Consider the following 25,667-nt stretch of genomic DNA (forward strand, 5'->3'; position numbering starts at 1 on the left):
GAGCCACCTGGGCAGCGCTATTGTCAGTCTTTTAAATTTTAAATTTCTTTTAAATTGTTTTAGCTATTTGTTTTTAATATTTAGGGTCACAAAGGATTTAAAGTGGGTCATAATCACAGTGCTATCCCCTGTCCTTGATTATGAAGTAGTTCTCTCAGTGTACCGATACATCATTATAGCTAGCAGGAATGACGAGGACGTCGGGTCCAAGCCAACATGGGTGCCAACCAGCTGAGTGACCTTGGGTGAGCTGCTCCTGCTTCCTTATCTCTAAAGCTGGGGTCACACTAGCAGCCTGGCAGGGCTGAGGGAGAGGACATGGCAGAGGGGAGGCAGAAGCATGGAGTGGTGCCGGCAAACATAGCAGATGCTCAGGACATAGAGCCCCTTCCAGCGGCCCAAGGAGCCCACCCACAGGTATGTACGCACACCCTAAGTCCCGGGCCTGGGTCAGTGACCACCAGCCACTATTTGCTAGCGAGAGGGCTGGGGGCGGGGGGGGTGGTGGTGGTGGCACACGTGCTCTGTCCTTTTCTGATGGCTCTAGGAGCAAACCTGTGGATGGCAGAGCTGTCTGGGCAACTCTGCTTGTGAGGACAGAGTTAAGACACTAACCATTGCCTCTGGGGAGCACCCCTTCTCTTCTGAATGCTCCTGTAAGGGCTGTGCGTCAGGGAGAGGGATATGGCTTCAAAGCATTAGGAAGCACAGTGTTTTCAAGGGTCTTCTGGTGGCCCTTCCTGCAGGCGACAGCGGCAAACCAGAGCAGCAGTTCTCTAATTTGGGGTAGCATGCGAATTACCTGGATGGCCTGTTGAAATGCAGACTTCCCGTCCCAGAGTCTCCCATGTATCAGATCTGGGGCAGGGCCTGGGAATTTGCATTTCTAGCAAGTTCCCAGGTGATGCTGATGGTCTACTTTGAGAAATGTGGAATTAGAGGGATGCCCTTTATGTCCCGGGGAGCCAAGGCAGCTGTGCTGGGGTTTGGTAGCACAGAGAATTCTCTCCCCACCTTTTCAGCTTGGAATTCCATCTCAGGCCTGCTTGCCGGCAGGGCGAGGTGTCTCTCAGAGCAAGGAACGAAGGGAGACCACAGGGAACTGGGAGGGGGAAACCAGGACACCTCCTCCAGTCGGAGTTCTTAACCTTGAAAATGTGGCTCCGCAAAGTTGCTCAGCCTCTGTGCCTCAGCTGGCTACCTACAAAATGGAGGTCACGGCAGCCCCTATTTCGCTGGGTTGTTGTAGGATCAGCTGAGTTAATACTTTTGAAGTGCTTAGACCAGTATCTGCTACATGGCACCACCACCTGGATGTCTTGGAAGGAGACCAGGCTGTCCACCAGCGCACACACCTCCAGCCTCCCCTCTGGAAAACAAGCTCGGGGGAGAAAGCTCAGAGATCCGCTAGAACCCAGAACCGGGTAGGAGGAAACACTTGAAAAAATTAAAGTTTCAAATTTGGGGTTTAGGAAGAACCCAGCCTTTGGTAGGGGTATGGAAGGAGGTGAGGGACGGGGAGTGGCCACCAGAGCCGCAGGCACCAAACCCCAGGAGGCTGTTCCCTCCAGGCTGCTCCCCTCCAGGACCAGACTCCAGACTGACCTGTCTGGGTCCCAACCTCCCCTCCTCCCTCCACCCCGCCCCCCAGCCCAGGCGCTCTGGGTTTCCTGCCCGCCCAAGGCCCCTGCTTGGGGCCGGCGGAGGAGGGGTGGCATTTCCTGGCGGGGCCATGGGCCGCGTCACTCGCTCCTGGACGCTCGGACAGCGCGCTGACCGACAGGCACCAGATGCTATTTCGGGCGGCGCCCCGCTTAGTGCGCAGTTTCCGTTTTTCCACCGACTGTCGGAAACAGGGCTTGGGGGGAGGGTGTACACGTCACGAGCCCCCAGCTCCAGGCCTGGGTGGGGGTGGGGGACAGGTCCGGGATGGCTGCCAGACTGTCACAATCTGGAGCTCTGCGAACAGAGCGGGGTGGTGAGCGTCACCTCCCCAACCCGACTGATGCCTGGGCACATTCTCTGCCATGGGGCTGGCTCACAAGAGCTTTGCCTCTGTCCGTTGTTCCTTCCCTACAACCTGGTAAGGTCATTTAATGACCGGTAAGAGAATCCGAGAGCCTGTAGATGCTTCCAGCACCTAAACTCAAGGAATTCAAAACCAAATGCAGATTCTCTCCTTCTGCCCCTTTTACTCCAGGCCCCCATCTCCAGGAATGACACCAACATCTAGGCAAAGGAAAGCCAGAAAGCCAGAGAGTTCCTGGATTTCTCCTTCTCCCTCCTCCCCTAAACCATATTCTTACAAATTCAGTTTTGTATCCTAAATACATGCCATCTTCATCAGCTTCAGTCCACCACCCTCCAGTTGGACCACTGTATGTCAGAACTAGTCTTCTTCCCACTTTCCACACACCCATACCCCTTCTCCACCTTGCGGCCAAAGAGCTTTCCAGAAATGCAAATCTGATCTTATGTAGGACTATGCCCATTCTCAAACCAAATAAACAACCCCCCCCCCCAATCCTTTAAAATGACCAATCCTTTAAAATGACCGCAGGCTTGCTCCAACCAGACTAAACTCTACTGTTCCTTGCATGAAATTAAGGCCCTTCTGCTTCAGCCCTCGTCCCACGTGGAAGGCTCTAGATGTTCACTCTTCTACCCACCCTCAGATTGCATGCTTATTTTTAAAATTTTTTACAATAAGATTTTGTTTTGTTTTGTTTTGTTTTTTAAGATTTTATTTGGGGCACCTGGGTGGCTCAGTTGTAAGCGTCTGCCTTTGGCTCAGGTCATGATCCGAGGGTCCTGGGATCAAGTCCCATATTGGGCTCCTTGCTCAGCAGGAAGCCTACTTCTCCCTCTCCCATTCCCTCTGCTTGTGTTCCCTCTCTAGCTGTGTCTCTCTCTGTCAAATAAATACATAAATCTTTTAAAAAATAAAAAAATAAAGATTTTATTTGACAGAGAGAGAGAGAGCACACGCTCACAGGCAGAGAGAGGAGTCCCCGCTTCTCCCTTCCATTCGAGGCTCAATCCCAGAAAGGCAGTTTCCTGGGATCATGACCAGAGCGGAAGGCAGCTGCTTCACCGGCTGAGCCACCCAGGTGCTCCTGGATCCCACTCTTAGATCTCAGTCTAGGCATCATTTTCTCAGGGAAGTGCTCCCTGGCTGGGCTTTCTGATGGGAATAGCCAGCACCTATTTGCAGGGGCTCAGAGGTGAACTGACTTGCTCAGGGATGACAGCACTGGGCTTGGAACTCCAAATTACATGATTCCCACACTTTCAGTTAAGTGATGCTGCCAGCAAAAGCAAAGGGGACAAGAAGAGGGAGAGAGGGAAGCCAACCCCACTGCAGGAGGCTTCAGGGAGGAAGTGGCCAAAAGGCTGAGTTGTGAAAGATGGATGTGAGATGAGAGGGCCATTAAGGGAGAAGGAGCAGCGGTAGCTAGGGCACGAGGGAGGGCTCGATTTAATACCAGTGGGTGAGGCAGGGCTGGGGCCATGGGGAGAGAGCAAGAGATGGGGCTTAATAGACCCAGGGACCCCTCCTCAAGGTCCCTGCCGAAGGCGGGTGTGGCTGGGCCAGGGGACACCTTGTGGCAAGTCCAGGAATTAAACTCTTTTCTGCAGACCAAGGATGGCCCTTCTCCCATGAGATTCTGTAGATGTTACCTGGATCCACAGGGCACCCTAACTTCCACCAGAGAGCACAGAAGGAACTGAAGGGACAGCTTGCACTGAATCAACCATATCTTCACAGAGAGTCATCCTGATAGCAAGAAGGGGCCAGGACTCAGACTGTGACCACACTCTGGGCTCCATCCTTAACTGGGACTCAGTCTGGGACCAGGCGAGGGGCTTTTCCCTAGTTCTCAGGCACCAGACCAGAGCTGCTGGGAGGACCAAGCATCCTGGCATGATGGGTAGACTTGTGGACTGGGAACTGGATACTTGAGCTTGGATCTCAGCTTTTCCTCGAGTCACTGTGAACTTTGGCCAAGTCATATCTCTTTGTGCCTTAATTTCTTTCCCTATAACAAGAACCAGAATTCCCATGCCATGTGCGTATGGTGTCATCCTGGACTCTGGGCTGGGTGAGCTTCCCTAGATTCTTATTCTCACCACTGCCCCCCCCCCTTTTTGGTGTAAGATTTATTTATTTGAGAGAGAGAAAGAAAGAGAGTGAGAGGAGCTGAGGGAGAGGGAGATGGAATCTCAAGCCGACTCCACACTGAGTGTACAGCCTGACATGGGGCTCCATCTCACGACCTGTGCTGAAATTGAGTCCCTCACTCAACAGACTTCACGACCCAAGCCCCTCACCACTGACTTTTTTTTTTTTTTTACATTATAGTATCAGGAAGGTATTATCTCCCCATTTTACAGACAAGTAAATGGAGGTTAAGAGCCCAAGTGACTTGCAAGATTTGAGCTTGTGCTGTTTCCAGTCCACCATAAAAGAATGAAAGTGGGTGCTTTCCCTGGGCTAAGTCCCAGTTGCCCACTCCTCACTGAATCCAGATTTCTACCCCACAGTAAGATCTTGGTCCTTCTAATGAGTTGAGCCCAGATCTGTCCTCCCAGCCTAGACTCTAGCTGCCCTTCTTCGTCACCTGGCTCCCAGGAGGACTCTGAGACCAAATTTGTTTCAAACCCAGGCTCCACCGCTTACTAGATCTGTCACCTGGGTTAAGTTTCTTTGACTGTCTTTGCCACAATTTCTTCATCTCTAAATGGAGGATAATAATAGCACCTGCCTCTTATGGATTGTTTATGAGAAGGAAAGGAATCTGTGTTTGTAGAGTGCTTAGAATGGTGCTCCCATAGCAAGATTAAAATGTTTAAAATATAATGGGGGTTGGGACGTTCCCAGGTTCCAGGCTTAGCCTGGAACTCCGCAGAAGGGACATTTAAATCGCTCCGTTGACAACAGTTGTTCCTCCCCAGAGCCCGTGGATGTGAGTTCAGTCTATGGCCCTGGAGGCAATCACGCTCCATTTTAGCGCAGAATAGAGCCAGGGCTGAAGAGGGTGAGGGGGGTAGGGGGAAGCGGGGAGCTTTCTGGGATGAGGAACTGCCCTTTGAAATGCGGGTGTCTAGGACACTGGAGAATGAATGCCAGGGAAAGGTTGGGGAGTGATGGTTTGGGTGTCAAAGGCAGGGACGGGGTTCTGGGATGAGAGCCGCCTTAGAAAGGTGTCTGGAAGGCCCAGGGACTGAGGTTGCGGTGCCCAGTTCCCGAGAGGCTTAGGGATCAGGAATGGGGCTGGACTCGCCGAGTCCTAGACTGCGCGCCTAACTCTCTCCGTGGCGCATTCCGGAGCCGGTCCCAGCGCCGCACAACCAGTCTCCACTCCCTCCGGCGAAATTGCCAAATTAAAATGAATCATTTGGCCCATAATGGCCGAGGCGCTTATCGGGGGCGAGCGGACCCGCAGCAGTGCCTTATCTCGGCGGCGCACACGGCCCCGGCGCGCCTCGGCCCATGCTAACGAGGCCCAGAACGTGAGCGGGATTAGCGCGCGTCGCTGGAGGAGCCCGGGCGCGCGGGCGGGGGACTGGGACGGGGACGGGGGCGGGGGCGGGCCTCCGCTCCAAGGACCAGGCCTCAAAATGGCCACACGCATCCCCCCGTAGCAGCAAAACGTGAGCATTCGGGCCTTTTTCCAGGGGAAAGCAACCTGCGGCCCCCCGCGGAACTCCCCATCAGTTCCTCTCTTCTTTTCCCCGCTCGCAGAAGAAGGCTTCGCTCCTTTTCCCTGTGTTTCTTTGGATGGGGGGCATTTTCCACCGACGGCCTCCGCTCGCCGCCGCCGCCCCTCCCGCCTCGGAGACTCTCTTCCTTCCTTCCCCTTTTTCCTTACGCAATATACAGAAATGCGCGAGGCGGTGGTTGGTTTTCATTTCTTCTTGGTGGTTGTGTGCATGCGGTGGGATTGTGAGTGCGTGTGCGAGCCGTCGGCAATGCTGACTTCTTCCGAGTGTGGTCTTCCAGGCGGAGGGTTGTGTGTCCGAGTGTGATGGTGTCCGCGGTCTTTGGGCTGTTGATTTGGATTCTTCGAGCCCTCCTGCGTTTTCATCGCTGTATACGATTATGCTCGTTTTTCCTTCTCGACAAGAGTCTGGCTCTGCGTGTTGGGTTGTGTGGCCTTTGCGACTGTATTTGGGTGGTTTCGTTGTTGTGTCGGGCATATGTGATCCTGACTACGTTAGATGTGTGTCCTTGAACGATTGCGTTCTGATTTCGTTGTACCGTGTTGGCCAGTGTGCGGGCCTGACCATGTCGGCTTGGAGGGCAGCGCTGGGTTGTGCTTACTTTGCTTCCCTTCTGTGGGGCTGGACCGTGTGTGGTCCTGTCCGTACTGGGTTGTGTGCCTGTGTGCTTGTGTCCTTTAGAAGTGTATTTGCAGATCGGTGGGGGGTGGAGGGGAGGGCGAGCAGGAGATGGAACCGCAAGTTGAGGAGGCGGCAAGGGGGCGGGGAGAGGGATTTCACATTTTATTCCAAATTATGATGTATTCGGAAGCCAGTGTTGGCTTGGATGGGCAGACGGAGCCCGATCGGCGGCTGCTCTGTCCAGAGGCCGGTCCGTGCCTCGGTGTTTGAGGGGTTTGTTAGCGAGTGGGAGGTTCTTCCAGGCTCGAAGCTGAGCAGCGCTCGCCGAGGCCCGCGCCTTCACGCCCATAGCCGCTGGCTTCGGTTTCCGCCGCATCCAGGCTTCATCCATTTCTGGTCAGTTTCGCAGGTACCTCCGCGGGGTCTGCGGTCTCGAGAGACCTGGAGAAGACAATGGGCGCATTCTCCGGGTTTCGCTCCTGGGGTGGGGACCCTCAGGTTAATCTACAAAGAACACTTTTCCATCCCTTCCCCGGGTGAGCGACATTGCGGTGTGGGTCAGGTATCCGTCGCATGGGTGACCAGAGCCAGGCTTTGTGGAGGGATGGGGTCAGTGCTGCCCTCGCTGTATAAAAATGGATTTTGTTTTGCCAGTTATTGTTGTTATTAATGTCATCATCATCATCATCATCATCATCATCATCATTCTATTTAATTAAAGTAATCGTTAAGTAGCGAAGTGGCTTGTCCAACCTTTTAGCTTCTTAGGAGCGATAACAAAGCAGCCCGGTCCCCCCCAACCAGCTCTATATTTTTAAGTTGCTGGGTTTGAGGTAAGGAAAGAAAATGGAGAGAGGAACGGGGCACAGAGACGCTGTCATAAAGCAAAAATTAACCCGGACCTAAGACACGGGAATGAGTGGATTCCCCCCTCCCCCACCATCTGGATTGGAAGAGGAGAAAGAAAATCTCCCGCATTGGACTGAAACCCCAGGGAAGAATTATTCCTATATTTCCACCAAAGCCAGAGCAAAAAGGAGTCCTTTGGAATTAATCCAGGATTTCGATGTGTAATCATAAACTGGACAATTTAGGCAAAACAAATTAAATAAAACCCTTTGGAGAAGAAAAAAATGCAACCTAGATCCCCCTGTCTTACACACTGGGGAGCAGTATTGGATTTTACCCTCCCTGCCTTTGCCTTGTTTATTGCTGCAAGGAATTAGAATTCTCCTGTACTCTGAACACTGAAAAAATGAAAATCATTGTGTGGAGATGGTTGAAAGGAAGGTGGCGGCGGGCTTTTCTTTTCTTTCTTTTCTCTCTCTCTCTTTTTTTCTCTCATTGGTAGGAAGAAAAGAGGGGACAGATAGATCAGATATTTGCCACCCCCATCCTCTTGGATCCGTGCTGTTCTGACTCCATTCCTGTGGGAAAATAGCCTTTGGAATTGGGTTCTGGTTTCGTTTTGCACTAAAGGTGGGCATGGAGAGAATGGGGACCTTGGACGTTCTGCCCTACAGATCAGGGTCTGAAAACCGGATTCCCTTTTTCCAACACACATTTACCCACCCAGTGGTACTAGGCGTTGCGGCCGCTGATCCCGCCTGACCCGGGTTCCCAAGCCAACCGCCTAGACCCGTCAGTGCTTAGAAAACAAACTCGGCCACACTGAACCAGACAACCCCGTTGGAGGGCCCGAAATTGTTCCCGCGGTCGGTTGGTGCAGACCTTAAGCTCCTTGTTGTTGTTGGAGTAAATAGTTATTCCTGATTGGTCAAGTGTAGGGTTCTTTTTAAAGGGGGACTGGGGGGAAGCTTCAAACACCTGCAGGGTGGGGGCAGAAAGGCATTTGCAATTCCCTGGGCTGCTTGGCGACGACAGGAGGTAATTCCCAGCCATTGACCCCCATTTCTCTCTCTCCCTCCCTCTCGCCCTCCCTCTTTCTCTCCACCCCCATCTTTCCTGGAAACTGGCTTTGGGCGCGGCAGACTGCCCAGGACCACACCGTGGCCTAACTGCTGGTCTCTCAGCGAGAGAGGGGAAAAGCAAAGATCCCCGTCCGCAGCTTGGACCTTGGCTCCTGCCTCTCTCCAGTGGCGGAGTGGAGATCCTATTCAGAGGGGCCGGTTTCTCTAAATATGCCCCAGGTGAGTTTTGGGGGAACAGTATCAGTGGAAACAGTGTCCAGGAAGACCTTGGGTTCCGGCCTGGGGTGGGGGAAGCTTAGGACAGAGGACAGTCCAGTCTACAATTGGGGGAGGGAAGGACGAACCCAGAGCTGGGAATCTGGTATCTGTGTCTCTGTGACTTCTAGAGCCCTTTCCATTTTGATCCTGGGTAAAAACACCTAGCCGGACCTAGTTCCCCAGGCCGCTCCCATCAGTGCTGGTTTTGTGGGTGTTTCACAAGGCTCCTAACTTTGGAGCGGCTATAACCGGATGGTGCAGGCTGTGTGTGCCTGGGCCGCTGGCAGGAAGAAGGCCCAGCCACCCCGGCTAGCTAGCGCAGTCCCAACTCGGGTGGGCCTTGACTGGGGCCTAAGGCCTAGGGTGGGGCTGTGCTGGAGTACCCCCTCGCTCTCTCACTCTCTCGCTGTCTCCTAGTGGCTGGGAAGGTGGTTCTCTTCACTGGTGCTTTTGGTTCTCCAGCAGGCTTGGGGCTCCCCCAGGGGGTCATTCGGGTGTGGGTGCATTATGAAGGACAGGAAGCCAGCTAGCTCTTAACTCACATACCAGGAGAGGCTGTTTTCATAGGAGAAATTTTCCCTGGCGGGCATTAGGAGCTGCCCGAGACCTAGTGCCTGCCCCCCAGGAGCTCCTGGGATCCCTGTCTTGCTCAGACACAAGCGGAAATGTTGCGGCCATCTGGCAACAGGAGATGAGGATCCGGTGTGGGCTTCGAGCTGGTTCTGGGCGACACAAAGACAGAGGACTTGTAATGGTCAAATAGTCTAGTGTCATTCTGTTCAAAAGCTTCTCCACACTCTCTCATCTTCCCCAAATAAAAACAAATGGACAAACAAAAATCACTCAGGCTTTCCTTCCAGTAATCTTAACCGAAGCCAAGTGATGGGGTTTAGTCCCCTACAACCAAAGGTACTTATGAGTGCTCTGTTGGCTTTTTCTGGAGCATGGACCCCTCCCCTGGGTGATCCTGGTTGCTGAACAGCCCGCCAGGTTTTCCTAAGGTCCAGGGATGGGTGGGGAGAGGTCGGCCACAGACCCTGGGAATCAATCATAGGTTTATCACAGGGAGCCTCCAAGATATAGATATTTATAGGTGGCTGGGGAGGGCATTTGGGGCCAGGGTCAACTCATTTGGAATATGTGATCCTCTTGCCCCTCCGGGATCCGTGCCTACATGAAGACTTAGAATTAATCAGAGGGTATAAATGTGTCATAAGGAGAGCTTGCAGTGTGCAGTTTGTTTGTTACTGAGTTAGAAGCTGTGACTGAAGCACGTGTCACTGGGCACACAACAGTGTGTGAGGACAGTAAGGTAGGGCGCCAGGACCTTGGAGCTTGTCACTTTGACCACAGGGTAGTATATTACTGGTGCATTTCCCTGCTGCAGGGGAGCCAGGAAGACTGGACTAGTAAACCTCTGGTGCAGTGTCTTGGCAGTCCCATTCTGTGGATAGGGATCTATTGTTTCCGCCATAGTCATAAACTCACTTCCAGTGAAGCCTTGAGGACCCACTGCCTTTGCGGCTCTTTTCACCAGGTCTTGGGGAATTCTGTTATTTCCTGGTGAGCCCATGGAGTTGGCAGACCCAGGGCAGAAGCGCAATCCAAATGACAATTCTCCGTCAGCTTGTGTGTGGCAATTTTGCTGAGCTCTGAAGGAGGTTTCAGAAGGTCAGGTCTCTCTTCTGGGGTGGGAGGACGTTTCTCAGGCCAGCCCAGCGCCCGGCCCAGAGTGATGCAGTGGCAGCACAGCTGCCCTGAATGATTAGATGGAATCTGCTTGGGGCCAAATTTGATTTTTGTGTATTTTATGCTATGAAATAACCCAATCATCTAATTTTGAGACGAGAAACCCTATTTTGAACATCTTTTAAAGCCTATCGATTTGATTATATATGTGTATATCTGTGTCTGTGTATGTGTGTGTGTTTATTTTATTAAAACAACTCAAAAGCACCCCCAAACTCCAGACCCAGAGTCTCCTGGTTTTTTAGTTTTTATTCTTTTGGGGCCTGGCTCCATGGGCATCCAAGCAGGGTGATGGAAGCTTCCACCCCTCCACCAGCAAGTGTTAGTGGAGAGTAGAGCCTCTTTGGTCACCCTGGAGTATGGTTGTGGAGAAAAGAAGGAGTGTCCTCAGCCCCAGCGATATATATAGGAGGGTGTATACAGGAGTATAGTGTAGACAGAGCGAGATCGTAGCTCTGGTCTTGCTCTGTGGCTCCGTGGCAAATAGGTTCACATGACCTTGGGCAAGGCAGTCCCCTCGCTGGCTGGGTCTCCTTGTTAATAATAATGTTTACTTGAGCATTTGAACGGTGCTTTTAAATGCATTAATGAGGTATTGCTCCCATTTCCCAGACTACAACAGAGGCAGGAGAAGGGGATGGAAGAATTCAAGGGCCTTCATGATATCTCTTCCCATTCAAGGGTGGGAGCTGAGACCCCAGTGGCCTGGGGGCACTCTGAATGCCTGGGTTCCACATCCACTTAGCCAAGCCTCCCTTCCAGACCGCACCTCATTTCTGAGCTCAAGGAGGTGGAATGTGGAGGGGGAGGAGGATAGGGCTAGGATTATCTTCTCTCCCACGAGTCTCATCTCTGGTCTGGTGGGGAGTAAAGGGCCACTGGGGTTTCCAGCAGCCGCATAGAATACTCGGTGTATTTGCTTAGTGCAGAGGGACACTCCCTGCGGGGTGGTGGTGGTGGTGGTGAATATGTGTTGAAAAGGAGGGCAGGAGTCTCTGCCAGCTGTGGCGGACCCCGGGCCCTGCAGCCTCCATTCCTTGAAGTCTCTACTTGTTGAGAGGCAAGGGAGGTTCGAAAAGCACCCCACCTCCGCGCCAGTTTCCCCGCCAAAACCAAAAGGGGGGCGGGAGGAACACGGTCAGGGGATTTGTTCCCTCCTCTTCCCTTGCGGCCTGAGCAGGGGGACACGATGTTAGTTCTTTCTCGCCTCTTTCTACATTTCCTTCCTCCTTTTTTCCCCCTTCTGTTTTCTTTCGCTGGCTGTATTCCTTTTCTTCCAGTGCCTGTCGTCTTTTTCCATCTCCTCGGTCTCTGTGTCTCTTCTCCCAAACCAAAGTCCCTCTTTTCCTCCTGCCCCAGCCCAGCCGCTGGGCCTTCAGGCCCCTGAGGGGGGGGGGGGCGTGTGTCCACGTGTCATTAAGTCCGCCTCTTCCCACGTCTCGGTGCGCGAATTTCTCTCTGCCCTTAACCCACCCCTCCGTGGGCTGGGGGCGGTTGTAAGAGCCGGCGTCCGCTTGTCTGTCTGTCTGCCCGCAGGATGACGGAGCGGCCGCCCAGCGAGGCGGCCCACAGTGACCCCCCGCTCGAGGGACGGGACGCGGCCGCGGCCGAGGCCCGCATGGCCCCCCCGCACCTGGTACTGCTGAACGGCGTCGCCAAGGAGACAAGCCGCGCGGCCCCTGCGGAGCCCCCGGTCATCGAGCTGGGCGCTCGCAGCGGTCCGGGGGGCGGCCCCGCCGGTGGGGGCGGCGCCGCGCGGGACTTAAAGGGCCGCGACGCGGCGGCGGCGGCCGAAGCGCGCCATCGGGTGCCCACCACGGAGCTGTGCAGACCTCCGGGGCCCGCGCCCGCCTCGGCCCCTGCGGAGCTGCCCGGCGACGGCCGCATGGTGCAGCTGAGCCCGCCCGCGCTGGCGGCCCCCCCCGCCCCCGGCCGCGCGCTGCTCTACAGCCTCAGCCAGCCGCTGGCCTCGCTCGGCAGGTCAGCGCCACCGCGGGACGCGCGGGACTGGCGGGACGGGCGGGACGGGCGGGACGGGCGGGCGGGGTTGGGGGGGAGCCCTCGGCCCAGGCGTCCCTCCTGCCCCTCGGAGCCACCGCCTTCCTCCCGACGGCGCGGAGCGGCGGGAGCGCAGGAAGAGAGGGGGTGCTATGAACCCAAGGGCGGAAAAGCCCGCGCGCCTGAGCCCGAGCGCCAGCGACTGGGGGTCCTCTGCGGGCGTGTGCGTGTGCGCGGAGCCGGCTGTGGGGTGCAGAGTGCATGGGTGTGCGGAAGCCCGCGAGTGGGTCCACGCCTTCGGGAGCGCGGGCTGTGGCTGCCAGTGAGCAGAAGCACGCTGGCCCACGCTGTATGGGGTGTGTGTGCGCGCGCGCGCGTGCTGTGGACCAAAGGGAGTCGTTTGAGTGTGAGCAAGAATGTGTCTGAATGCGCTCGCCATGCAATTCTTCTGGAAGCTGCAGCCCTCAGTGGACAGGTAAGAGATAGGGATCTGAGGTTGCAAAAGGGCTCTCTCCCCTGAAACCGCTACAGAGCCGGTGTGAGGAGCGGATTCCTTCCTCCCCTCCTGAGCCCCTATGCCCCTAGCTTCCGTCTCCGGCTGGGGTCTGTACCCCTCTCCTGTTAAGGTGTCCGTTCCCCAGCTGGGGCCACTGAGATGGTGGGGAGATGGAGGTAGGTTTGGGGTGAGACAGGAAGATGAGGCAGGGGTTGACAATGTGGGGCAGTTAGTGAGTCTATAGGAGACCTTGAGGAGGAAGCTGTTGAGAGCCCAGAGTGGTGGGGCGGAGGGGGGGGGGAGAAGGGGTGTATGCAGCGGTCAGTGGAGGGAGGTTTCCTTTCTGTTGTCTGTCCACAGGCCCCCTGGGGCCAGGGCAAAGGTGAGGGTGATTTGTGGGATTTGTGCCCTGTGAGGTGCGAGTTGCCCACCATCAGGTGTGAATGCGACCCCCTGCCTGTGTGGGTACCTGTTTGGGAGGGTAGGTGTCTGTGGATTGTGTGCTTGCTTCTGGGAAGGGGCGTATGTCTGCCGGTGGGGTGTGTGTATTCAATTTTGCGTTTGCTCCATGTGTTCACTTCTGACTGTGTGTCGGAGGGAGGGGTGTGTGGGTGTGTGGCCCCTTCTTCCCTTGTTTGTCTCACCCAGGAGAGAGAGTGGCAGCATTCTGTGGGTGTGTTTGGGTGTCTGTGTGTGATGCTCCTTCTATCCCAAACCCAGGTACGAAGGGAGCAGGGTTGCCCTTGTTTTCTGGGGGGAGGGGGCTGAGGAACCTGTGGGGAGGATCCCTCAGGAGGCTTTCTCCCCTCCACCTACATGTGATCTTGTGATCTGCCTGCTCCTTCCCACAGTGGGTTCTTTGGGGAGCCAGATGCCTTCCCTATGTTCGCCACCAACAACCGAGTGAAGAGGAGACCCTCCCCTTATGAGATGGAGATTACTGATGGTGAGTCTACCTGCCTCTCCCTTTGTACTCACCCCTCGTGCTGGTTAGAGCCCCCGAAGGTGGGATCTTCAGGGACTACACCACAGGTGTCTCACATAGATGGGTTGGCTGTCTTGGAAGGAGAGTCCTTGCCCTGCAACTGACCTGGGTCAAGGGGAAGTCGTGGGTGGGGCTGGGGGGAGCCATCCTCACGCTCCTGGGAAGAGGGCACATGGCAGTGAGGACACATTGCAGCATTTAGCCCAAATCTCTAGGGTCAGTTGCAGTCCCCACTGTAGCTCCATTTCCACACTTGGCAAGAATCCCAGGGGGAGGGCAGAAGACCCTCAGGGATTTCTTGCACCCCCTCCCAAGTCCTTTTTGGAATCTGGAATCTGCTCTCTGCCTGGAATTGGACAGCTAAGGCCCTTGTCCCAGGTCCCATTATTGTGGGGCCCTCTTGTCCCCTGTTCCATACCCAGGGCTGAGACCTGGAATTCCCGTCCCGACATCACAGAATCTACCCTGCCCTCCCCGCATCCTCTAGAAGGTCCCCAGCACTACTATCGTGAACTACCTGAGTAGTCTTCCACCCTGAACTTGGGAAAGGGGTTGGATGAATGGGAAATTTAGAGTATCCTGGCCCTCTTCCCATGTAGTAGATGAGACCCAACACCAGGTGGCGGGAGAGCAGGCCCTTCAGAGCCCAGGACTTGGAGCAAATCCCTGGAGCTGCTGCCCATGTGTCAGCTCCACTGGGGCCTGGGACCCCTGTGGGAAGGACACCTGAGGCTTTGAAGCTGGACTGGGATTTATTCAAGGAGCCAGCAGGAGGGATATGTATGGAGCTGGAGCTTCTGGAGAGGAGTCCTCTGTGGTGTTCTGGAGGGGAGAGGGCATAGAGTCTGGACAAGGAACAGACCTTATAGGACCTAACCAGCCAGGGACTTGAGGCGTGTAGGTCCAAGAGGGAAGGGTGGTGGGTTGTCAGTGCTGCTGGGTTAGAGAGGGGAGGGAGGTATATCAAATGGAGAGTAGGCAGGACCAGCCACAAAGTTCCCCAGGGAAGAGACATTTTTTACGGAGGGCAGAAGATAGGAGAATCAGGCACAGAGAAGAGGAAGGAGGAGAAGGGACAGGAGTTGAGGGTTTGGGGGGAGTGCAGAACTACAGGGAAGCCATTACTCATAAATGTCACCAATATTTACTGAGCACCTACTCAGTGCCTGGCCCCAGAGAGGCGGAGGGCACAGAGGGATGGACAGACTTGGGGAAGAGGAAGGTGTAGAGAGGTGGGGAGTTCTCTGGGAAGCTGCCAGAGAGGAATAGACAGAAATGGAGGTGAAGAGGAAGGTGTGTGTGTGTGGGGGGGGGCAGTACAGAGTAGGTCCGTGAGACTTTGGAATCAGAGATTTCACCAAAAAGAATCCATAGAGGTGGAACTAATGCAAGGGCTGAAGTAGGGACTTGGTGTGGATTCCTACTGCTGAACTTTTATGATTCTCTGTTTCCTCATTTGGAAAGTGGGGAGAGTAGTAGCTTCCTCACAGCTTGTTGAGAGAGTACAATGGGGTAAAGTGTTTTTAGGACCTGGCTGAGGGTAGATCCTCCTTTCGGAGTTCTGTCTCGCTGCAGCCGTGACAGCAATCGTCATGTCTCTTCCCCACCTAGTTGCTCCCTCCAGGCCAGCCAGCATTAGCCATGGAGCAGGGATGGACCTCCTCATGTCACAGTTGAGGGACGGCCCTCTGTCTGGCCCGGAGGCCAGAGAACAGAGAGTTATTTCCTCTGCGGCAGGCAGCCTAGGGGAGGCCGGCCGGCACGTGTGCTGTTTTTTCCCAGTCTGGGGCTGGTCTTTGGCAAAGAGTCAGCTGGGCCCTGGGCCTGTTGGGGTTTGGAAAATCAGCTTGCAGGGGGTACGTGGTCCTCCCTGAGAGGTGGTGTGTGTGTATATGTATATACATGCATGTGTGCATCCGTGTGTATGTGTGTCCATGCCAGTGTCCATGACCGGATGAGCCATCCTGGGCTCTCCTTAGCGGGGAAGCAAGCTGTAGGTCCAAGGGGAGGCCTTGACCCCTCCTCTCCTGTTTTCGCCTATCCTAGCTTCCCCTTTCTGAGGTTGAAGAGGGTGAACAAATATCCCCAGCCTGGGAGTTCTTTCAGTGCATGGAGCTTCCTGGTGACAGCTGGGAGACCAGTGCTGGGCTGGCCTGTGTTGGGGAGGGGAGCGGCCACCTCAGCCCAGGAGCTCAGGAGCATCGGGAGGGCCCCCTTCTGTTTTCTCTGGCTTTGGGAATGCCAGGTCGGGCTGGGACATTGAGTGCAGTGCTTCGAATGCCATAGGTGCCCAAAACATGCACACTGGGGTCTGTCACTGCTTCACAAGGCTCAGGACATGAATATAGTCTGAATTTCAGTCTAGTCTGTCATCAGTAGACATGGAGAAACTGAGGCAGCCCTCAGACACCTGTTTCGAGCCTTGCATGGCCCATCTCTCCATTTCTTTTCTTGGGGAGAGAGCCCATAGGGTAGGTTGTTTTCCCTCTTGTCTCTACTCTCTACTCCATTCCCCCCACCTGCCAGCATGATCAGCCTAGCCTGTTTTCCATCACTCTTAGAATAGAGTCCCCACACTTACTGCAGAGACCTGTGGGGCCTGGAACCAGTCTACTCTGATCGCACCCACACTAATTAGCCAGGTTGGCTTGGGCCATTTTCCAGCTCAGGGCCTTTGCACATGGTGGTCTGTCTTCCCTACCTGGGCCTGGCTGGCTCTTCTTCAGCTCAAGTTCTTACCTTATAGATGTCTCCTTCTCTAATATGCCATCCCCAACCACCTCAGCTAAACATAGTGGCTCCTTTCCATCTGTTACTACATTCGGCCTCCAGTTTCTTTATTTGTTTGCTACTTGTTCATCATCTGTCATCACCATTAAAATGTATGCTTCAGGGGTGCCTGGGTGGCTCAGTGGGTTAAGCCGCTGCCTTCGGCTCAGGTCATGATCTCAGAGTCCTGGGATCGAGCCCCGCATCGGGCTCTCTGCTCAGCAGGGAACCTGCTTCCTCCTCTCTCTTTGCCTGCCTCTCTGCCTGCTTGTGACCTCTCTGTCAAATAAATAAATAAAATCTTAAAAAAAAAAATGTATGCTTCATGAGGACAGGGACCCTATTTCCCTTAGTGCCTGACACGGTGTCCGGCGCGGTGCCCGGTTATTAGTATGTAACCGATGGATGGGTGACGGTAGCTGCCATTTACTGAATGTTTAATCTGAGGCAGGTTTGTATTAAGGACTTTACCTGTGGTAGTTGTTCGATCCATGTGACAGTCTCATGATTTCAGTTACTCTTGTATTATCTCCGTTTTACAGATGACTAAGCTAAAGCACGGAGAGTTTAAGTAACCTGCGCCGAGTCACTGTCTAGTGAGTCCTAGTCAGGGATTCAGTCCAGAAAGTCTGGCTCCAGAGTTTGTCTTTCTCACTAGGGCTGTATGGCCTCTTGGCACAATGAATGAATGACATAAGGTCCCTGTCCTCAAATGCCTCACAGCCCCAAGAGGGAGACAAGCATAGACACTACTGGTCAAAAGTCACAGAGGGGTGCCTGGGTGGCTCAGTCAGTTAAATGTCTGATTCTTGGTTTCTGCTCAGGTCGTGATCTCCAAGTTGTGAGATTGAGCCCCTCATCAGGCTCCACGCTCAGCACAGGACTGTTTAAAAGACTCTCTCTCTTTCTTCCTCTGCCCCACCCCTTCCTCCCCGGTTGGATGTGTGCACACATGTGCGCACATGCTGTCTTTCTCTCTCTCAAATAAATAAATAAATAAATATTTAAAAAAAAAAAAGATGATGGAGGTCAGGGAGTTGTAGGGCCATGGTTGTTGGTGAGGTCTGGCCGGAGGGGTTGAGGGAAATCCCCCGAGTGGAGGAAACAGATGAATGGGGGTTTGAAGGCTGAGTAGGAGTTTTCTTTTCTTTTGGTAAAGATTTTATTTATTTATTTGACAGAGAGGGACAGTGAGAGAGGGAGCACAAGCAGGGGTCGTGGGAGAGGGAGAGGGCAGGCTTCCCATTGAGTAGGGAGCCCAGTGCGGGGGTCGATCCCAGGACCCTGGGATCATGACCTGAGCTGAAGGCAGATGCTTAATGACTGAGCCACCCAGGCGCCCCAGGAGTTTTCTAAGTAAAAAGCAAGAAGGCATTCTAGGTTTCCCAAGTTTTCCAAAGGATAGTTTCCATCACTCTTAGAATAGTACAGGAGAAGGTGTCTTGGGGGACGTCCATCTCATTTTTTTAAACTCTTGTCCTCCTACCTCCAGGTCCCCACACCAAAGTAGTGCGACGCATCTTCACCAACAGCCGAGAACGATGGCGGCAGCAGAATGTGAATGGGGCCTTTGCTGAGCTCCGCAAGCTGATCCCCACACATCCCCCAGACAAGAAGCTTAGCAAGAATGAGATCCTCCGCTTGGCCATGAAGTACATAAACTTCCTGGCCAAGCTGCTCAATGACCAGGAGGAGGAGGGTACCCAGCGGGCCAAGCCTGGCAAGGACCCCGTGGTGGGGGTTGGTGGTGGAGGCGGTGGGGGAGGGGGCGGTGCACCTCCTGATGACCTCCTGCAGGACGTACTGTCCCCGAACTCCAGCTGCGGCAGCTCGCTGGATGGGGCGGCCAGCCCGGACAGCTACACAGAAGAGCCGGCCCCCAAGCACACAGCCCGCAGCCTCCATCCCACCATGCTGCCGGCCGCTGATGGAGCAGGTCCTCGGTGATGGGGCCGGGGCCGTTCAGGACCAGCCGGGAGGGCACCCTCAGGCCGCCGGGCCCGTGGGCTTCAGGGCAGGTGGGGTGAGGATTGGGCAGCTCTGAAGCAGGGCAATGGACTCGATGAGCTTTCCTTGGTGTCTGAACTTGGCAGAGCTCTAACTGCCCCCAGGGCAGCTTCCCTGACTTCTGCCTCAGTGGGAGAACAGAAAAATGGAGCAAAGTGGTAGGTACTTTTTATGAAGACGGCACGGTCTTCCCCCTTCCCCCAATCCCTAAGACTTCTCCAGTAAGAAGCTGGACTGACTCTGCTTTTGGCCTAGAGCTTAGGGGCCTTGTCTTTGACAAGACCTGGGGTTATCAGCTCTCCCTGGCAGCATCCAGCAGCCTCTGCCTTGCCTTTAGCCCCTCCCAAGCTGGCCGGTGTGGCTTGTGTGGCCACTCTGTCCAAATATGTAGGTACCCAGTCGCCGCCCATTTCTGGGTGAGCCCCATCTTCACCCAGGCCCATGTCGGTCCACCCAGCTTGCCAGCTGCTGTAGACAGTCACAAGCCTCGAGGTGCCTTCTACAGGGCCTGGTTGAAGAAGATGGCCAGTGGACAGCCTGCTCTCAACTAGCTGGGCCAGAGGGTCAGAAAACCCAGTAGCCCTTACTGCTTGCCCCGGGGATCAAAGCTCTGCTTTCTCCCCACTGAGACTTGCCTTCCTAATCCTTGCGGGGATTGAGTCTGTAGCTGAGAGCCTGCCTTGGCAGGCCTCATGAAGGCAGAGAGAGGGAGAAAGGTGAGTGTGAAATTGAACCAGAGCTCTTTGGGGCTTTGGGTTCGAATCCTGGCGGTGTCTCAGAGCAGCCTGCCTGTACTCTCCACTCCCCGCCGCTGTTCTAGTGGCGAGCCAATGGCTGTGTGCCGATGGCCGTGTGCCGATGGCCATGCGCCGCTGCTTAGCGTGGATGTGCAGCCCCATCTGTGGGTCTCCCGATGCTCTTCTCCGGGGTGTGTGTCTGCTGACGGTCTGGTCTGAACCCAGCTGAGCACAAACCCTGTCCTGCGAATTCCTGGCATTTGGGATTTTTGCTTGACTTTAGTTATTGGTGAGATCTTTAGGTCTTGATAAGACCCAGGCTGTAGCCCCACTTGGAAGGCAGGGGGAAAACCAATCAGAGACCAGGCCCTGGCTGAGATCCAGACAAGTGCACATTCACGCAGCAGAATCTCCAGCACCCCTGGATTCTACAACTCTCAGTCATCTAGGGTGTGTTTGGAAGGCTGGCTTACCACCACAGGAGCACCCCCCTCTGAGAGCTGTACATGAAATTTTTGTAAATCGAACCCTTATCCTTCATCTTTTAAAGAAATACTACTGCAAGTCCTTTTGTAAAGTGAAGAATTTTTTTTGTAGAGTGGACCACTGCCCCTTGTTGATCTCTTGTGTCAATCCAGGTGGTGGGACATGGTTTTCTTAAGGCCAGGCCTGCCTGTGACATGTGTTCCACACCCATGGAACAAACCCCGCACAAGTCCTATACACGTGTCATTGTACCCTCAAGTCACCGCAGCCACCTCCCACCAGATTCCGTCTTTGAGGTTAAAGGGAAGACAGTCCCACCCAGTGAAGGGCCTTGAGCAGAGCCCTGTGCTCACAGGGCACAAACCTGGCTCTGTCCCCTCCCTCTTAAGTTGTGAGGTCCAGTTTGTGAGTAGGGGAGCAACGTGGTAATCCTTTAGCACTCAGACTCTCTGTCCATTTCAGACCCCCAGCATCCTATTTTGCTGAACATTAGGCTTGTTTTCTTTCCAATGCTTAGAAGCTCCTGTGAGGAATCCCATCTGTGTAAAGAGGGAGCTCCTATCCTCGGTCCTAAAGCTTCGTTTGTTTCCCGGTGGATTAATTTGACTCGGAGTGAACAGTGGCCACAGTATGGATGGATGGAGAGGTTTTAGGAGACGGATCGCTCATTCTATCAGGAACTCAGGCTTCTGGCTTCCTCTTCTCTCAGACTTGCAGAATGACGTGGATAAGTTATCCCTCTCTCAGTGTCGTTTCTCATAAAATATCCTGGCTTGGCCTGTCCACTAGGGCTGTGGATTCCATTCCAAGTGAAATCATGAAAGTAGAAGCATTTTGAGACCAGAAAGAACTCTTTCGACCTCAGCATCATTCCTGCAATGGGGTTTCCCATCCTGAGTCCGGGGCCTGGGCAGTGGGCCAGTCTGCCTGACTGTGCAGGATCTGGGTAATTTAGGTTCCAAACCACTTTTGCCTGAGTTATCCTGATTGTCCTCATTTCTCCAGGTTGACCTCATTTGTGTCTCCTTCCAAGGAGAGGTAGAGGAGTGAGAATGGAAAAAGATATGGGCAAAGAACATGTAAGACATAACACAGCTTCCCGCAACGGGCCTGGGTAGGGATGGGCAAAGCCTCATGTTTTTGTAAGACTGACTGAAGATCCAAAATTTTAATGTTCATCTGCACACCCCCTCGCCCCACCCACTACACCCTCCTCCTTCCTCTGTCTCGTCACCTATGAAGAAATGGCAACCTCCCGAGAATAATACCTGTGCCAAGGGAAAAGATGTAAAGGGGGAAAAAATTGAGAGCAGAGATGATTGTAAGAACTGGAGGGATTCGCATCTTTTCAGGAAAATTCTTATGCTTTTATTAGCGGTGACAAACGACAAGATGGTACAGCCTTTCTTCTTTTCCAAAAACAGAGCAAAGGGCCCAGCATCTGTAGTCAGCCGACAACTATCTCGGCCTTTGGGGATGGTCTGGTCGTACTTGTGATTCCGATGGTACGTGACCCCCCCGCCGAAGGCTCGCCCCTGCCCCTGTACATAGAGCGTTGTTCCTGTGGGCGGGCCCAGCACTTTCCGTCTATGTTGTACTGTACGTGATGGGTTGTGTTGGTCTCTGCATTTTTCTGCAGAAGAGGAGTAACCGCTCCAGGTACCTTGACCTTTGTACAGCCCGGAGGCCAACACTGTGGGCGTGACTCTTTAGCGACACAACCCTTGTGGTGATGATGTGTGTATATATATAAGGATATATTGGGAAGATTTCTAAATAAAAGTTTTACAGACGGGCTTGGACTCTGTCCTTGCAGCTTATACCCCCCACGCCTGGGAGTTGGGACATTACAAGGAAGGGGCCTGGCAAGAGTCTGTTTCTCCCGAAATGGAGGGAACTCCAGAGCTCAGCTGTCCTCTCGGGGTGGGATCCCACCCACCACCCACCACCCACCACCCACCACCCGGAGGCTCCCCCCATGAAGGTTCCATTCTTTTCGCTCTGCCAGACCTCAGAGCGGGGGACTCTTCTTAGCATCGTGCACCCACACTTTTGGCTCGGGGCCACCCCACAGATGGTCCCCTGTATGCGTTGGGTTCAGCCCCCACGGCTGGGCCTGTTGCTTTTATCATTGGTTCAGGACAGACTAAGTTCTCAGCAGAGCAGGATCCCAGGGGCCCTGATGACTCAAAGGGAGGCTGACTCTCTTATGCCTGGCTCTTTAGGGTCTGGGGGTGCAGGACTCACGTGGGGCTCGGGGACAGGCTGAGGTTTTGGGGTTAGTGATCAGTGAATGGAGGCTCAGGAATGGGAAGGCCCATACAGGCAGGGACTCGGGTTCTGGGCAGGGAGGGGAGGTCAGGGGTAGGGTGGAAGGGGAGGGTGGGGTTCCGCAAATGGACCGTTGGAACTTCAGGGAGCTCAGTAGGTCAGAATTTCCAATGGAGAGCCAATCCTTTCATTTAACAATATTTTTTGAACCCCTCCAATGGGCCAGGTGTTATTCTAGGTACTGGAGATCCAGCAGTGAAGAAAACCAACATCCCTGTTCTTGTGTTGCTTGAATTTTAGCAGGGAGACGGTAAACACACAGATCAGATACATGTGAACATATGAAATACATTGATTATGGGATTGATGTAGTAAAGATACAGCACATTAGAAGCTGATCAGTATTAGGGAAAAAAGATGAGCTCAGAAGGGAACTCAAGGGGCCCATGGATAACCCTGGCTCCTTTGGGGTCAGCCTTACTCATCTCGCCAGGCTTGGATCTTGGTGGCCCCTGTCCTAGGAAGCTTCCACCTATAGCTAGGAGGACCAGGGCTTGGCAGAACTTGGGATCATGCCCTGGCCCAGAGAGAAGCTTCTGGGCTTTTGGAAGACTCCAAGTGTGCTTCTCCCTGGCCCCGGGGAAAAGAGGCCCTTGGGGGGACAGGATGATGAGACAGTCCTGGTGGGGGTGGGGGCAGGGTGGCAGGGAGAGAGAGAGTGTGTGCACAGGACAGTAATTTCAGAGGCTATGATAAAAGGGGGTTTGGAGTTGAGGAAGTGGTTAGCCAAGCCCAACACAGCGGTCACTGATGCTCTGGCTAGAAGAGCATCAGGGGAGGAAAATGAGAAGGGAGGAGCACCCATTTCTGGAAGGACCTTTCCCAGGAGAAGGCAAGGCAGTCCACCTCCAGAGAGGTCAGGAGGAGCTGACTCTGTGACCACCAGGCAGAGGCTGTGAGGCTCTTGACTGCCCAGGTGGGCCAGGCCCTTGGGGATCATTTGGGCTAACGTCTCCATCTCCAGGTGGGAAGACTGAGGCCCAAAGAGGAAGGGAGTCTTCCCAGGGCCACACATCACTGGAATGGTGAGAACAGTGGCAAGCAGGGCAGGACTAGGCTTCCTGCCTCCCAGGACATCCTGTGCCCACCTCAGGGAAGGGACCGTGTTCTTTCCCTTCTGCCCTTTGTTTTCTCTGCTCCTGCTGGACTCTCCTTTCTGTCCCACTGCCTTTTTTTTTTTTAACCATCCAGTTTTACACTTTTTGTTGCTATCATCTGTGTCCATCTCCCATTCATCTGGCTAACTTGTCTCCAGCATCCAGAAGACTGCCCTGACACTGTGGGGCCTTCCTTCCCTCTGTGCTGGCTAATGTTTGCATTGTCTGCTTCCCCACTCAAACATGAGCCCCTCAAGGGTCAGACCATGCCTCATTTGTCTCTAGGCCTCCCGAGGGCCCTGGAAGACCCAGCATGGGACCCATTCAATATTTACTGTATGAAGAGGTTCTAATGTATGGAATGTCCTAGCTCAGTGTTGAGGCCAGTATGGAAGAGAGGGGGAATGGGATGGATGGGTGGGAGGCTGGGTCATCCCTACAAACATCCCTACAAACACCCCTCCTGCAATGTTCCTCAACGCCCACCTAATACCACAGTCCTGGGTTGGTTAGGGACAAATGGACCGCTCTGCCCCTTCGGTTGCTTCTGTTGGTGGGGAAGTAGGGTGTGAGGTTTCTCTGGCTGGGCCCCAGCAGCTGGTGAAGATCAGGAAGCTGTTTATCCAAGTCCTCATGGCAACCTTGCCTCCTTGTGCTGCCCACTGCCTCTTCTCTACTTGCAAAGAACTGAAGGTGTCCCCTCTGGCCCCACGGCTCCGCGCAAGTCAGGTAAGTGCCGCTGTCCAGCGTACTGAGGACATGCCATGGGGCTGCACACAGTGTCCAGCAGTGGCCATCATGAGTCACAGTAAGGAACCAAGTAAGTCAGGATCCCCCGGACATTCTCTCTGTTGTCCAGAGAAGGAAATGAGGCCTAGAGAGGGGCTGGGGTTTCACGTAGATTTTGCAGGATTTGAATTGAGGTCTGAGTCCAGAGCCAGTGCTCACTGACGTTCAAGAGCGGAAGAAGAAATAGCCAATAAGTAGTTGGCGTTCGGTGAGCAGATAGGCCTGGGCTGTGCTGCAGGGAAGCTAACAGCTCAGCTTGTCCAGCAATCTGCCCAGGACCACGGGCAATGAGTGTGGGCACGGGGGAGCTTGCCCAGACCAATGGGCTCAGCTTGAGGACAGGCCGTAAGGGCAGTCGACGTGGTGTTGGTTCAGGGAGGGAGAGGCCAGGACGTGGGTGGGATAAACCAGGAAAGGCAGCTGGGCTGCAAAAAGACCCTGGCTTTTGGGGTCAGACTTACCTGGCTTGAAGTTCCAAGACTGCCACAGATTGTGGGGATGGCAGAAGATAGAAAGAGGGCCCTGTCTGATTCCTGGTGGCCTGGGCTGGAGTAGGGCCCCTAGGAGGGAGGACCAGCATCGCTGGAGCAACTCTCATCCACCATTGAGAGGAGATGCCTGGGGCTCAAGACAGGCTGAGCGTCCCTGCAGAGGCACCTGGATTAAAGGACATGACATTCTTCAAGAAACGTGCTCCAGCCTCCACCTCAGGTTCTTTCCAATTCAGCAAACATGTACTCTGGGCCTCCAGGGTCTCCCCTGGCCCCTGCACTCCTCTCTCCCAACACTTTCTTCTGGGGTTATAGGGCTCTGTACCTGTTACCCTCCATGCACTCTCCACCTAGCCTCCGAGCCCCTGAGCCCCAGGGCTCCTGACAGACAGGGACAGGGTAAGCCCCTTGCCAGCTCCCCCACACTGGCCAGCATGCCGCAGGTCCAGAGGAATGATTAATGTTTCCACTCCCCCCCCCACCCTCTTTCTCTCTTCTGCCATCCCCAGGTATAACCCTATCCCAACCCCATTTCTAGCAATAATAACGGCTCTTTCTATAAAACACAAGCACTCAATGTAGATTCTTTTGAAATCCCATGCCAGCCCTGGGAGGTAAGAATTAGTAGCTTCACTTTGCAGATGACAAAACTGAAGCTCAGAAAGGGTAGGTGATTTACCCAAGGTCGCACAGCAGTACAATCTGTGTCAGTCTTGGAACTTCAAGCCAGGTAAGTCTGACTCCAAAGGTCAGGCTCTTTCTGTAGCCCAGATGCCTTTCCTGGTTTATCCCACCCATGTCCTGGCCTCTCCCTCCTTGAGATGGCACCAGGCTGCCAGCATAACCTGATGCCCACTGTGACATTCCCTCCATCTCCTCCTTTCCCTCCGCACTCACTTAGTCGGAACCCTGCCTCCCTCCCCAGCCCCTGGCCTTCTCTGTCCACACAATAACAGGATATGATCCGTTCAAGAGAGGAAGTGGGGAGGACGGGCAGTGCTGATAGCGCATTTCTGACTCTCCACTCTGTGCCTCCCCTCCCCTTTGGGCTGCCTTCCATGAGGCTGCCTCCTCCCCGAGGCCCTGCCTGCTTCAGGAGGGATGAGTTCGGGGTCTGCGGGCTTCTCAGGCCCGCATAAGTCTATGGAAAGATACACGTTGGCCCTCAGTGAGGCCTGCTCCCTGGCTCTGGCTTTGG

General features: G+C 54.3%; 1 protein-coding gene across 9 annotated transcripts; it reads left to right on the plus strand.

Annotated features, from left to right (window-relative positions):
- Positions 1 to 5,598: 5,598 nt before the first annotated feature.
- TAL1 (TAL bHLH transcription factor 1, erythroid differentiation factor) lies at positions 5,599 to 21,551 on the plus strand. Of its 9 annotated transcripts, none has more exons than XM_047727706.1 (5): positions 5,599 to 5,655; positions 8,337 to 8,495; positions 11,820 to 12,263; positions 13,629 to 13,723; positions 18,024 to 21,551. In XM_047727706.1, the coding sequence occupies exons 3-5, from the start codon at positions 11,821 to 11,823 to the stop codon at positions 18,476 to 18,478; spliced, it is 993 nt and encodes a 330-aa protein (XP_047583662.1). In that variant the 5' UTR covers positions 5,599 to 5,655; positions 8,337 to 8,495; position 11,820; the 3' UTR covers positions 18,479 to 21,551. The 9 variants fall into 9 exon arrangements, 8 of the variants coding, with proteins under 8 accessions (XP_047583662.1, XP_047583665.1, XP_047583663.1 ...); XM_047727707.1 differs by lacking the exon at positions 5,599 to 5,655 and adding an exon at positions 5,881 to 5,901; XR_007126911.1 differs by lacking the exon at positions 5,599 to 5,655 and having other exon boundaries at positions 5,908 to 8,495; positions 18,024 to 21,266; positions 21,401 to 21,551.
- Positions 21,552 to 25,667: the final 4,116 nt, after the last annotated feature.

This window comes from Lutra lutra, chromosome 4, assembly GCF_902655055.1.
Source record: "Lutra lutra chromosome 4, mLutLut1.2, whole genome shotgun sequence".
NCBI lineage: Eukaryota > Metazoa > Chordata > Mammalia > Carnivora > Mustelidae > Lutra > Lutra lutra.

Excerpts from the sequence above, each read along its gene's own strand:
- TAL1 (XM_047727706.1), top strand. The coding sequence starts at position 11,821 with ATGACGGAGCGGCCGCCCAGCGAGGCGGCCCACAGTGACCCCCCGCTC. Across the intron at positions 12,264-13,628 it reads CCGCTGGCCTCGCTCGGCAG|TGGGTTCTTTGGGGAGCCAG; the intron begins GTCAGCGCCACC and ends TCCTTCCCACAG. Across the intron at positions 13,724-18,023 it reads TGAGATGGAGATTACTGATG|GTCCCCACACCAAAGTAGTG; the intron begins GTGAGTCTACCT and ends TCCTACCTCCAG.